Source organism: Cnephaeus nilssonii (genome assembly GCF_951640355.1).
Source record: "Cnephaeus nilssonii genome assembly, chromosome: 10".
In the NCBI taxonomy this organism is placed as follows: domain Eukaryota; kingdom Metazoa; phylum Chordata; class Mammalia; order Chiroptera; family Vespertilionidae; genus Cnephaeus; species Cnephaeus nilssonii.
This window is the reverse complement of record NC_137081.1, coordinates 84,528,095-84,541,206: the sequence shown is the minus strand read 5'-3', so window position 1 is coordinate 84,541,206 and position 13,112 is coordinate 84,528,095. Positions and strand designations below refer to the sequence as shown.

The 13,112-nt window shown below is 48.3% G+C and overlaps 1 protein-coding gene across 1 annotated transcript in view; it reads right to left on the bottom strand.

Annotated features, from left to right (window-relative positions):
• CFAP221 (cilia and flagella associated protein 221) overlaps positions 1 to 13,112 on the bottom strand; it is a gene marked incomplete at both ends in the record, with an annotated part of 100,599 nt that overhangs the window by 61,761 nt on the left and 25,726 nt on the right. Inside the window, one exon of the mRNA XM_079782977.1 lies at positions 11,621 to 11,724. Coding sequence (XP_079639103.1) covers positions 11,621 to 11,724 — 104 coding nt within the window. The remainder of the gene's footprint in view (positions 1 to 11,620; positions 11,725 to 13,112) is intronic.

Below are 13,112 nucleotides of genomic sequence, written 5' to 3'. Positions count from 1 at the left end.
AACTTTCACGATGGACAACTGTTCTCTTCTAAGTCTTATTCTTCCCTGTGTCTCTGTGGCCATCAGGGCTGGAACACAGCAAGTGCTTAATACACGTGGAAAGAAAAGTGAAAGGGGAGAGGGGAGCGGGTGGAGGGGGAGGACCACTGTGCTCAGTTTGAGAAGGCTAATGCTCTGACTCGCTGAAGGCTCTCTGGCTTGCTTTCCAAATGATTCCTCATGCCCCTGCGCCTCAGTCTCTCCTGTCCCTGCAGGGGCCTCGCACATTCTCTCATAAACTCCTCGTACCCCTCCTTCCCGTTTCACCCTCCTCTGAACCTTGCACCCCCTGTGCTCCCTATGCTTTAACCACATGGACACCCCACGCTGCCAGCTGAGCATTCCTGGAGCACTCACTGTATGCCAGGCGCTGTTTTAGGCACTCAAGAAATAGCGATAAACAAAACAAAGTTTACCCCTTTACCATCTACCTTTCCCTGGATTTGAGTGTAAATTTTACAAAAGCAGGCGCCTCCTCATAGCTGTGTCCCGACCTCAATGAATACTTGCTGAATTAGCAAATGAATCCACACTTCAATGCCAAGTACATGAAACTCCTCCTGACTCTCTGTCCACGAGGCGGAAACCCCTCTCAGCTCTGCCAGCCCTACAGGACTCCAGTGCTGCACGAACTGTTGCCTTTCAGAGCTTACAAGCTCCTAACTAGGTTGCAAGCCCCCAAGGCAGACAACAGGCCCAAACCTCTTTTATCTTCATGGATCTCAAGCCCAGTGCTTCAGAAACAGGTATTTGTTAATTTCCTGAGGGCAGACATGAAAATCTTTAAATAACAGCCACTAGTGACTCCAGAGACCACCGAGGGAAGAGGTAATCAGAGGCGCTCGCTCTGTCCGTCAGCCCAGCAGTTCAGTACCTCGTCCACCCACTTGACCAGAAAACACACCCGTTTGACCGGCAATTCACTGGGGGCTTTAGACTAAGAACATTCTAGTGCTTCTGCTCCAGCTCATTAACTTAAAAAATAAGGACAAGCTCCGGAGCAAGGATTAATGTTTGCCTTGACCTGGCTGATTTATGTTTAAGTGCTCCCAGCCCAGCTCGAATACATAAAGCACACTGGGGCTGTTGCCTAGGCAACCGGAGTACACACACTGCCTTTTCCATTAACAGGGACACCAGTTAACACAGCTTTGTTAACAGAACTGGGTCGCAGCCCACTGACAAATGTTAATAGCTACAAAGGTGTGCCAAGCACTCATAGCTTATTGCTTGGCAAAAATTAATGGTGGGAGAAATGAGAGAATGTTTCATGTTTTCAAAGTGAGAAGAGCACCCCAAAATTTACTATTTCATTTAACCCCTCCCCCCAAACCATGATTCTGTGGCTTCCATTCAATTCAGATCATTACCCTTAACACAACCAGGGATAATGGCAATTCCAGGGCAGGGGGGGTGATGAGGCAGAGACAAAGGCTAAGAAAACCCCAGTTTATCAGTAAAATGAGTATTATGAAGGAAATGTAACAACACTTAGCAATTATAAATGAAGTCACCAGAAAATACCACTACTTATATAGTATATTTGCCGTGATTACAATTATGTAAAATGGGCATTAAATACGGGCAGTTACTAAAAGAAAAGGGAAACTAAGAGGCACATTATTTGTTAGGGCATAGGCCCAGGATGGGGATTATTTATTAAAAATTTATTTTCTTACGTGTCCACACAGTGTTATTACAATGTCGTTATAATTTTAAAGTAACATTTTTCTTCAAAGATCTCAGAAAGTATAGACCATTCTCCCACATGCTTGGAGTGTCAGCAAGTATTAACCTTAATCTTCCAAATTTAGGCTTTCACTAGCTTCTTAATCTCTCCAAGCCCCAGTTGGGAAGTTAATAGCTAATAGTTTAGAAACTGTCCAGGAACAAGCTGTTGACAAACTCTAACAGCTGTTTGATTCATGGGTTATGGGAGGGAGGGCTGCAGGCCATCACTGCTGCCCGGGCGTGTGGACAAGGCAAGGCCTAGAGCCCACACAGACCCTGACTCACACCCTTGTTCGGCCTTCTACGGACCCTGAGACTTGGCGTGGTTACTTTACTGAGCCTCACTGTTCTCTTCTGTAAAGTGGGGTGAGGAGAAAATAATGTACAGGGTCTGTGACAATGCTGGGACATGGTGTGTGTCCTGTCAATGTGTTCTTCCCGATGTCTGAGCCAAATAAGCAAGTTGTAACTTCTTGTGTAAGAAATGATCATTAAATGTCAAGAACAGCCCAGCTGGCATGGCTCAGTGATTGAGCGTTGACCTATGAACCAGGAGGTCACGGTTTTGATTCCCAGTCAGGGCACATGCCCGGGTTGTAGGCTCCATCCCCAGTGGTCGGCGTGCAAGAGGCAGCGAACAATGATTCTCTCTCATCATTGACGTTTCTATTTCTCTCTCCCTCTCTCCCCTCCTCTCTGAAACCAATAAAAATAGACTTTTAAAAAAAATGTCAAGAAGAGGAAATGTTTCTTGGAAAAACGTATACTTGACCCATTTGAGCTCTTAATAGTTCCCGGTCCTTATTTTAATCTTTAATCCCTCTCCCTCCAGCAAGTGCTTGTGACTGGAACCAGGGGTAAGTAGTATTGAAATCTTCCTTTCCTCCCTGTCCACCAAATATCCAAAACACAGACCTGGGAGCAGGATGAGAGACGGGGCTCTGCCCGCACAGGTGGGAAGCCGAGGAGAAGCAGCCCGAGGAGAAGGTGCTGGGAAAACTCAGCCGGTCAGCAGGTCACTGTCTGCCGGGCCCACAACCACTGCTGGGAGGAGTGTGAGCAGCACACGTGTCCTGCCTGCCCACTGTGCTGGGCACCGTGCCCAGCACCACCAGACTGCGCCTGGGAGGGCTTATTGCTGGACTCAAGGAGCTGCCGGCGGCCTAGCGAAGAGCCCCCACATCTCCCACTGCTCAAACTAAACCAGGAGCCACCTGCTGGCCCCACCGGCAGGCTGCCCATCAGCTGTCCACTCCACCACCACCCCGGCCATCTCCACGGCAGCACCCACCCAGGCCCACCTCAGCTTCCTTCCCCAGGGACTGCCTGCTGCTCCAACACACTCTCCCCCAAGGGAGCTCATGCCACCACCTGCTTAGCAACCTCCAGTGGACTCACACCCAGCTCAGAACCAAACCCTAACTCCTACCCGACTGAGTCCCCATCAGCCTCTCCAGTTTGGTCTCACGGCCTCCTGCCCTTGCTCACACCTTCCAGACATGCTGGGCTTCCCAATTTCCCTCCAACATGACCATGCGAGCCTCTCCCAGCCTTGCCGCCTTAGCGCTGACGGCTCCCTCTGCTTGAAATCCTCCTCCCCGGCTCTGCCCGGGCCTGACCTCTCTCCGTCAGGTCGAAGCTGACATTCCTTCTCAGAGACACCTCTCCTGACCACCTGGTTGAGAGCCATGAGCTGGTCCCATCACCAACTTTTATTTTTCTTCCCAATCATTTCTCCTCTGGGCAATGTCATTCTTGGGGTGCTTGTCTCTCTTCCCCACTAGAATGCCAGCCCCAGCAGGGCGGGTGTCTGTCTTGTTCCCTTGGCACCTCGGCTCCTGTCACAGTGCCTGATGCTGGGCAGGTGCTGAGGACCTGGCTCTGAGCGAAGGCCTGGGGAGGAAGTGGGAGGAGGCGAGCCCTGTAGAAACAACCCAGCAGCGTTTCTGGTAAACGAGGAAGAAAAGAAGCTACTTAAACGTGATTACCATCCTGTCACACTCACCAAAACAACAGGAAAAAAGTGCCAAATGAAAGTGAGGAGAGATCTATTAAACAAGGGAAATGTCACAACTGCAAAGCCCAGCTGAGCAGCACGCTGCCAGCTACTGTAAACTGAGGCACGTGGCACCTGACAGCTGGGGGGCAGCAGATTTCCCCTCAAGTGAGAGTCACAGCCCTGAAAACACATCCAACTCCCCTTTGATTAACGTGACAAAATGTGGGCGTGTGGCTGGGCCCCGGAGAGTGGGGATCATGACAAAGAGACCCAACCCCAACAGCACAGACAGCAGGGAGGGGAGCGGATGCAGCTACCTGCTGCCAGGCCACTCCTGGCGTCTGAGACCCAGGGCCCATCCAGAAGGCGGCTGGAGGAGACGGGGAGGCCAGCAGAGAGTGAGCGGCCACGGAATGGCAGTCACGGAACGGATGCTGTAGTAGACGCTCCTACGACTCACCCGGCCCTGGTGAGCACCAGGCAGTTGTGGGAGACATTCTCCCAGGGTGCTTGAGCTCAGAGTGTGGTGCCACATTCCCTGGGTGCCAATCCCAGCTCCGCCCCTGGGCAGCTTACCTAACACCCCCTGCCGCCAATTCCTCATCCGGAAGGTGGACATTCTCATGGAATCGACTCCCAAGAGTTGTTGGGAGTATTGAGTGCATTTACGTTCAGAGTGGAGTCTGTCACATGTGTAGACATTAGCTATTGTTTCCGTTATTATTATTATCATCATCATCCCTCCTCCCACATCATTCCTCTGCCTTTTCTACCAGTCAAGTTGCCCTTCAAGATGACAGGCAGCAGAGAGACTTCAAACATGCCAGCACTCCAGGCGTGCGGCTCCCAGACATGCCAACACTCCAGGCGTGCGGCGCCCACACATGCCAGCACTCCAAGGCGTGCGGCACCCAGACATGCCAGCACTCCAGGCGTGCGGCTCCCAGACATGCCAACACTCCAGGCGTGCGGCGCCCAGACATGCCAGCACTCCAGGCGTGCGGCGCCCAGACATGCCAGCACTCCAGGCGTGCGGCGCCCAGGGACCGCGGTTAGCAAGCCACTGGACGACAAAACCCAGATGCCAGGAAAGGAACTAAAAAACAGACATGGAGGAAACAGGGAGCAAAGATTGGAGGTGAAGCCCCAGTTCCATTCATTTATTTATTTAATCCTCACGAGAGGATATATTTTTTATTGCCTTTTAGAGAGAGGAAGGGAGAGAGAGATTTATTGTTTGCCTCCTATATGTGCCTCGACCAGGGATCCAACCTGCAACCTAGGTATGTGCTCTGACCTGGAATGAACCCGCAACCTTTTGGTGTAGGGGATGATGCTCCAACCACTGAGCCACCCGGCCAGGGCTCCTAGTTCCATTTAAATAAAAACTAAGTAACTGTGGCACTTATGGCCATTAGTCAGAATATGAATGCTACGAATCTGGATGACATGACATGACATAACAGAACTGGGAGTTGTAAGGAGGGGCGGGGGAGGTGTACGGGTGCTAACTCCCCCTTCTTCCTCAGCCAAGACATTGGCTGAAGTTGAAGCCCGCCATTGAAATAGAAAGTGGCTCTGACCTCTTCATGTTTTATAATCTTTCTTACGTGTAGTCATACATTTTAGGAATGAATATCACTTATACCAAGGAAGTTCATCAATTCCTTTGGTTTCATCTGTTTTTCTTCAATCAATATCAAATGACAAAACCAGTATTTTTATGTACAATTAGAGGCCTGATGCACGAAATTCATGTAAGGGTAAGCCTTCCTTCCCCCGGCTGCCGGCACCAGCTTCCCTCTGGCACCGGGACCCGGGCTTCCCTCTGGTCAGCAGGTACCCGGAACCCGGGCTTCCCTCGCAGCACTGGCTTCATCCGGAAGGACGTCTGGTCTAATTAGCATATTACGCTTTTATTATTATAGATAGGTCCTGCTTTTTTACCTGTCTCTGTATCACTGCATGTGCCCAGTCCCCCTTCATTTCTGCTCTTTGTACACAAGCATGGATGCTCAACAGATGCCAATGACAGCTTTTTCTGGGGTGGCGATATTCTGGGTAATATTTTTCAAATTAGATTTTGTACTTCTTTGCAGTTTCGGGATTTTTTATAACGAACACATTTCCTTTTTATAAGGCCACTTTTAAGGAAACATTTATTTTGCGTTTAGCCCAATATTCCCACACTTCCTTACACCCCGAGCCTCTTTTTTCCTCTGTTGGCGCCGTTACCCTCACCAGTCAGCCCTGTGGGGCCCACGGAAGGGCCTGCTCCCCGGTGGAGACAGGCGGCCGTTCCAGGCAGGACCAGGCCAAACACTGCCTCGCCCCTCCCCGAGCCCAGAGGCACTGGGACTTCAGAATGGAGAGCACAGACTTTGGTCAGGGTACGGGCATCGCTCCCTGGGTGAAGTTCACTGACCGCCACTGTGGTGAACTGCGTGTGCCCAGCCCAAACCGACATGTCATCTTGGACAGGTGATACCAAGGGCCTTTGAAGGCAAGAAGAATACATAAGGCTTGGTTGGTTGAGAGCTATTATTAATTTCTCTAACTTTTCTCTCACAAAATACAAATTTCCTAAACTCTAGTGTGTGCTACATTCTATTCTCCCCCTCTCCTGCTTCAAGGCCTCCTGGTGCCGTTCCTCGTCCAGCTCAGGGTGCCCTCGAAGGCTTGAGTCTGGAGTTGGGCCAGCTGGCCTCCCTGCGCCTCGGTGTCCTCAACTGTGAAAGGTGCTGACAATGGTCCCCCCTCCCAGGGCTGTGGGGTGAAACGAGGCAGTTCATGTAGCGAGGTGCCCGGCTCGTGGTTCCCAGTTAGAAGGTGGCAGCGAGTGCGAAGATCGCGCCAGTGGCCGTGTGCGGGCACTGCCGCCGTTCAGGGCAGACTGCACGCCTAGTGAAATGTAGCATCGCCACCAGAGTGACAGAGCTGCTTCGGGGTCTGTGCCTAGAGAATCACCGCTTGCTGGTCTGGCTTTCCCTGCTTTCTTAGCGTGCCACCATCGATTAGTTAGATAAGGGACACAGGGAACGTATTTGCATTTATATATGAACTGTCCCCAGTGGTTCCCCCTCACCATTAGGTTTGGTGCTGGAGAAAGTCTGATTCCACTTCTCCGGAGCATTCTTTTCCAACCTCGCGGGTGGCCTGGCTCGTCTTCCAGATGCTGAACTGGAAGATTGTCCGAAGCGCTTTGCTGGTGTATCTCACTCAGTGTGGCACTTGCCAAAGATCCCCCTGTATCTCCATCCGTCCGTGTAGCCATACACTCAGCAAATATTTCCTGGGATGAGGCTATTCTCGAGCGTCCTGACCACAGTAAGAAGCACTTTACGGGGCCTCCTGTTGTCTGGAGATCCAAAGGTCTTGCCATCCCCTTGGCAATCCTTGCCCGTTCCCTGCAGTTCGCCCGTCGCAGGCGTGTGGTGAGGCAGGGAGGAGAAGCGGGGTGACCTTTCCTAGTCACATTCCTGTCGGGAAGGAATGGACGCCCTACGGCTTCTGGACCCCGCAGTGAGGCTTGTTACGCGATAAAATAGGTTAGTCGAGGGGTTTTTGGAGAAAAAAAAGAGGCAAACAGGGTGTAACACTCACTTCCGTTTGAAAGCTAAGGGCTGGGAGGTGGGCAGTGCATGGCAGCTATTGTAGGAGCATGAGTGAGTTTGACAGAGAGGCTGTGGCTGGACTAGGGGCTGCGTCTAGAAGGGCCGCCCGTCAGGAGGCCCACGGGGGGGGGCGGGGGTGGAGGGCGGGGGGACTGGCCTCTACAGCAAGGTGCAGTGCTCACGGGGTCCTTGTGCTCATCCCGGGGGAGGGGTTTGCTCTTCGCTGGATGTGCTGCCTGCTGGGTTGGTGGCCCTGGGCCTGTGGGTAACGCCTATAACCAAAACATAGCCTGAGGCCAAAGCAAGAGCAAAAAGGCTCTGGGATTATGCCCAAATCAATACAACATTGTGAAAGTATACATTTTGGAAGACAATGAAAATAGAAACTTATCTGTAAATGCCTGATGTGCTCATCATAGTTGAAAAAGAAAAGAGAATGAAAGTATTAAAATAAGAACACTGGGCCATAGCCCCCAGGCACTCTTGCTAACCTATCCATTTTATGCTCCATTACCATTTCTGTGAATGGGGTTCGCCCTCCCTGAGTGTGTGACACCAGGTGAATGTCCAAGATAAGATCTCAAAGTAGTCAAAAGTAAACGAGTGCAACGCATTTTTGTGGAATTTGGCTGGTCTCCAACACTAATAAGATCTTGGCCAAACTCATGTGTTGTTGGCTCTTCCAAAATTATCAACAGTGTCTTGGTGTTTTAATTGTGTATGATTTCTTGTCAACAGTACAAGGCAGGTCACAAACTCCTTTACGCATGTCCCCCAAGCTCAGGGAACTCTTGGCGCCATCATTAGACCCAGTACAGTCATCTCGCATGAGGATGACCAGTGGGCACAGGCCAGTGAGTTGAAGTTGAGGGCTCTATGTCAGGTTCAAATCTTGTAAATGAAATGAGCTTTACTCAAATGTTTGCATTTGGCAAGCCTGAGCACAAAATGCCTGGGAGGCATGGATGTTGGGTGCTTCCGGTTCCCAGAGACAAAGTTGCTTTATAACCTAATGGACTGATGGGCAGCTCCACAAGCCTTTAGGCAATCAGTTAGCAAAGAAGTGTCTGAAACAGTGTGTACAAAATACGCCTGCTCACTGTGTAAAATTAGCCTGTAGTTCTTAGCCTACCTGTGAAATAAAGGCAAATGACTTACTGCCCAAAAAAGTGACCCAGGACTGTCCAGCTGTAAGGCCTATGAGTCAAGCTAGATGCCTGACAAGCCAGGAAAGCCCAAAGCTCACTGGGCTGTGTGCCGCCCAAACTGCATTCACTGTCCACGCAGCCAAGGGGTTTACTACAGGTGAATAAAAGCCATCACTGAATTCACAGCCTCAAAAGAGTAACAGCCACGATGTATCGCTACATCAACAAAGTGGGAAACCAAAGCAAGAAAATGCCGAGACCAGGGAGCAGAGTGATGGGCGAAGCCTCAAAAAAAAAAAAAAAAAAAAAAAAGCTACCCAGGAGGCTCAGTGGTCAGCCTAGGAGACCAGCTTATAAAGCCAGGTCAGCAGCACCATCCACATGAAGCAGATCATTTAAAACCACAGAGGCAGGGTTCCCAAAGTTCAAGGGCCCAGGCTTGCCCTTGTTCCTTCATCCATCCATCCATCCATCCATCCATCCATCCATCCATCCATCCACTCATTCACTCATGTCTCCTCCTGCACCACACTCTCTTGACTTCCTCCTTGGTCTCTGCCCTTGACCCACTTCCCCCTGCTGTCCTCTGGGTGCCTGTGTCCAGGGCTCAGTCCTCAGTCCACTCAATCCCTGGGTGACCTCATGGCCAGTCCCACAGCTCTACGGTCCGTCGATATTCAGGCCAAAATTTATGTCCCTAGCTCTCACCTCTCTTTCGACTCCAAACTGGTATATTCAATTTAATTTTACTTAAAGGAGGAATTTAAAAGGCAAGCAACAAACATAGCACCAGAACCACCACAAAAGCTTATCAGACGGAGCAGGAAATGTGCTCAGGGACCACTCTTGGTCTGAATGGTGTGGTGGTGCAATTCACCACCCGAGCGCTAGTGGAAAGGCCTGCGTGGTTGCTTAGTGTTGCACGTACAGTTGTTATTCATGTGTGCGAACACTGTCTCTGCTATGGACGTAGCCACAGGTGTTTAATATGTCGTGTTTCAAAGCCCTTTGGGTAAACTAATATTCTGTGTCTTGGGAATTTCTTTTTTTTAAAGAATGGCTTGGCCATAAGAATCTCTCTCTTTCTCCCAAATTCTCCCTTCCTTTTTGTTGCTGCTGACACCAGCTTAGTTCAGGCTCTCAAGGCCTACGTTATTTCATTCCCAACACAATGATCGCCTGCTCCCCTGCCTGCCCCCGCTTCGGTCACACCTTCACACTGCAGCTCCACTGGCCTTCCTAAAAGTCGTTCCCATCAAGCCTGCTCAGAAATCTTAGTGGTTCCCTTCTGCCTATGGAACTTAATAGAATTACAGACCTCCAGGCCAGGTAGGCTAAGCCCAGAGCTGCTAAGCCCAGATCATCCTGGGCATCGTAGTGTTGGACACTTCGGGGCACTGACCAAGTTGAAGCCCCCATCTGAGGTTTGACTGCCCTCGTCGCATTCCCACCAGTCTCCCGTGGTGGCGAACTAGCTACTTGCTAAACAATCAAATCATCTTTGGGCGTCTAGACGATGTACTGGTTCTAGCTCTACCCTCTGGAGCCACAGGGCACAAGCCCATTCCTTTCCTCTCCACAGCGACTCTCGCTACTGACACAGCTAACCTGCCTCCAGGGCCCTTTTTCTCTTTCGAGGCACGTCATCCCCATGCCTCACTGACTCGATGTCCTTTCACTGGGACTCCGCTGACCTGCTTTAGAGTGTGGCTCTCAGGGACAACCCACAGGTTCAGTGTGGTCTTGATGGGCCACCGGGGTAGGATTACCCTCTTTCTTGCTACAGTCTCTACTTCTCTGAGTAGAGTCCAGACTAAGATCACAGGAGCGAGTTTATTTTACCGACACACCTTGTCGGTGACATTTTTATGACCTCTCCAGAGTGAAGGTGAAATCCAGTTTGCGCATATGAGGCAGAGGCAGTGCATACATTCACTTTGTAACCAGACCGAGTGGGTCCAAATCTCACCCCTGCCACTGACTACTGAGTGTCCTTGGACAAGTTACTTAACCCCTCTGTGCCTCATTTCAATGTCTATAAGATAGAAATTGTAATTGTAGATCTTATGTCATTCTGGTACAGATTAAGTGTATGTATATAATGTATCTCTATCTATATGTATAGCCCAGAGTAGAACAGTGCCTCACTAAGTGCTGTTATTATTATTATTGTTCTACCAAAAGGCCTATTGTGAGAACGTTAACTGTAGTAAAAGCAGAAATATTATTTTGTTTAGTTTATTTTTTGTAATCATTTATTTTTGTCTTCTTTTTAAAGCTTAAAAATAACAAAATTCTTCTCTCTGGAAAGAGAATCAAGCCCTGTTTTCTGCAATATAAATAGTGGCTACAATGTGTGGCAAAAATCTCAGAATGGCTCCTGGTTCTCTAGGAAATAATCAAGGTACATTTTATAATTCAGAAGCGATTCAAAGTTCCTGCTTTGAACCCTCATTTTGGACAAAACATGCACTTGCAACAACGAAAGGGCAGGAAGCAAATGGATAACTCCCCTGACGTTTAAAAACAGCCTCCAGTGCTCACAGCGGACCGCTGTGGACAGCTGTTTAAATCCCAAACCTAAACACCAAGCACCGGAAGCTGGGGAGCAGCACCCACTTCAGGGGGATTTCTCTCCCAAAGGTCCTGAGCAGCACCGCGACCCAGGTCCTTTGGGACACGCAGAGACGGACTGTCCACAATTCATCGGAAACCTCACTAAGACTCTGAGAACTTGGGGAAAAATAATACTCCATTTTATTTGACATTGAGTTGAAAGATGAATATAAGGTACCAAGAGGCAAAATTAGAATTAGAGTAAATTCAAGTTTTGATCTTGGAAAAAATTTACCTGGGCATTATTTTAAATTATCTGCATGACACAAATGATCCTAAGTGTTTTTATCTCCAAGTGTCCAATTCCAATTTACATTGTGCCAGATATGTAAAATCTGTCACTGTTACGCATTTGAAAATGTCGTATTCAAATGTGGTTTATTCTCTTTTGTAACTTGAGACCTACTCTCCAAATCCTCTTTGATCTAAGAACTGTAAGGAAATTAGAAACTTGAAATCTTGCCTCTCCTTACCTGACGTTGGCTCAATAGTAAAGGCCGGATGAGACCGAATCACATCTATACGGAACTCAAAATCTACAGGGCAGCTGCACTGCAAAGGAATAACATATCTTTTGCTGCAAAAAAGAAAAATAGAAAATATCAGCAATCTTAGCAGCTTCCTTCTGCCTACAGAACTTAATAGAATTATAGGCCATCAGGCAGGATAGGCTAGTACAGTGATCTCAAACTCCACTCTGAGGCATGTCTACATCAGAATGACCGGGAGGTGCTTGGGGGAAAATGAGGCACAGAGGGGTTAAAGGACACTCAGTAGTACGTGGCAGAGGTGAGATTTGGACCCACAGAGTGTATGTATGCACTGCCTTTTTCTACACTGTAGACAGGAAACCAGACCCTTCCCAAAGCTGCTAAGCACAAATGACCCTGGGCATTGTAGTGTTCAACATATAACTAGCTCTTTAGTAACGAAGAATAGAGACTCAATGTAAAATAAACATCTACAACAATGACAACAGTCAACGCCAGTACAATAATTCCTGGGTGCCAGCCTGCTACACATTTCCAGGTGGCAATGATTCTAATTCTGTGTGGTAGGACTATGATCTCCCCACTTACAGACGACGAAACAGGCACAAGGGAGAATAAATGTCCTGCTCACGGTGACACGGCTACAGGAGGCAACCATCAATGTGTTTCTCTCACATTGATATTTCTCCCTGTCTTTCCCTCTCTCTTCCACACTAAGAATCAATGGAAAAATAGCCTCAGGTGAAGATTAAAAAAAAAAAAAAGTAAGAGAATGATTCCCTATTTTGAATAGAACCCAACTCAAACCTTTAAAATACGAGAATAGGCCTGGCCAGGGGGCTTGGTTTGAGTGTCATCCTGTACACCAAAAGGTTGCGGGTTCGATTTGCAGTCAGGGCACATACCTAGATTTCAAGTTTCATCCCTGATTGGGGGTATACAGGGAGGCAACTGATCAATGTTTCTCTCACATTGGTCTCTCTCTCTCTCTCTGCCCTCCTCTCTATAAAATCAATAAATATATCTTTGGGTGAGGATTTAAAAACAAACAAAAAACAAAATTAAATTTATATTATGATCATGTACACATTTTGTGCCTGTTAGTAAAAAGCATAAATTTGCCTTATAGTAAGTAAATATTATAAAATAATTTAATATAAATTCAAATTTCTTTCTTGTCCCTTCTCTAAACAAATGCTAGCAGAGGGCCAAACATCCCTTTAGTTCCTAGTTAATTATATAACATTTATTTTTACCTTACTCTGATGTTATTTTCTCATTTATCCTACAATTTAACATTCCGTTTCTCAAAGGAGTAATCAAGGATTTTTTTGAGAGAGTGAGTCATCTTGTGAACTTATCGTGGAAAATAAAAATTAAATCTCCTCCCTGATTAAAAAATCTCAATGCCTAGAGAGTAAATGAGCAGGTTATCTTATCATAAATAGGATTTGACTCCTTTTGGGGGAATGCA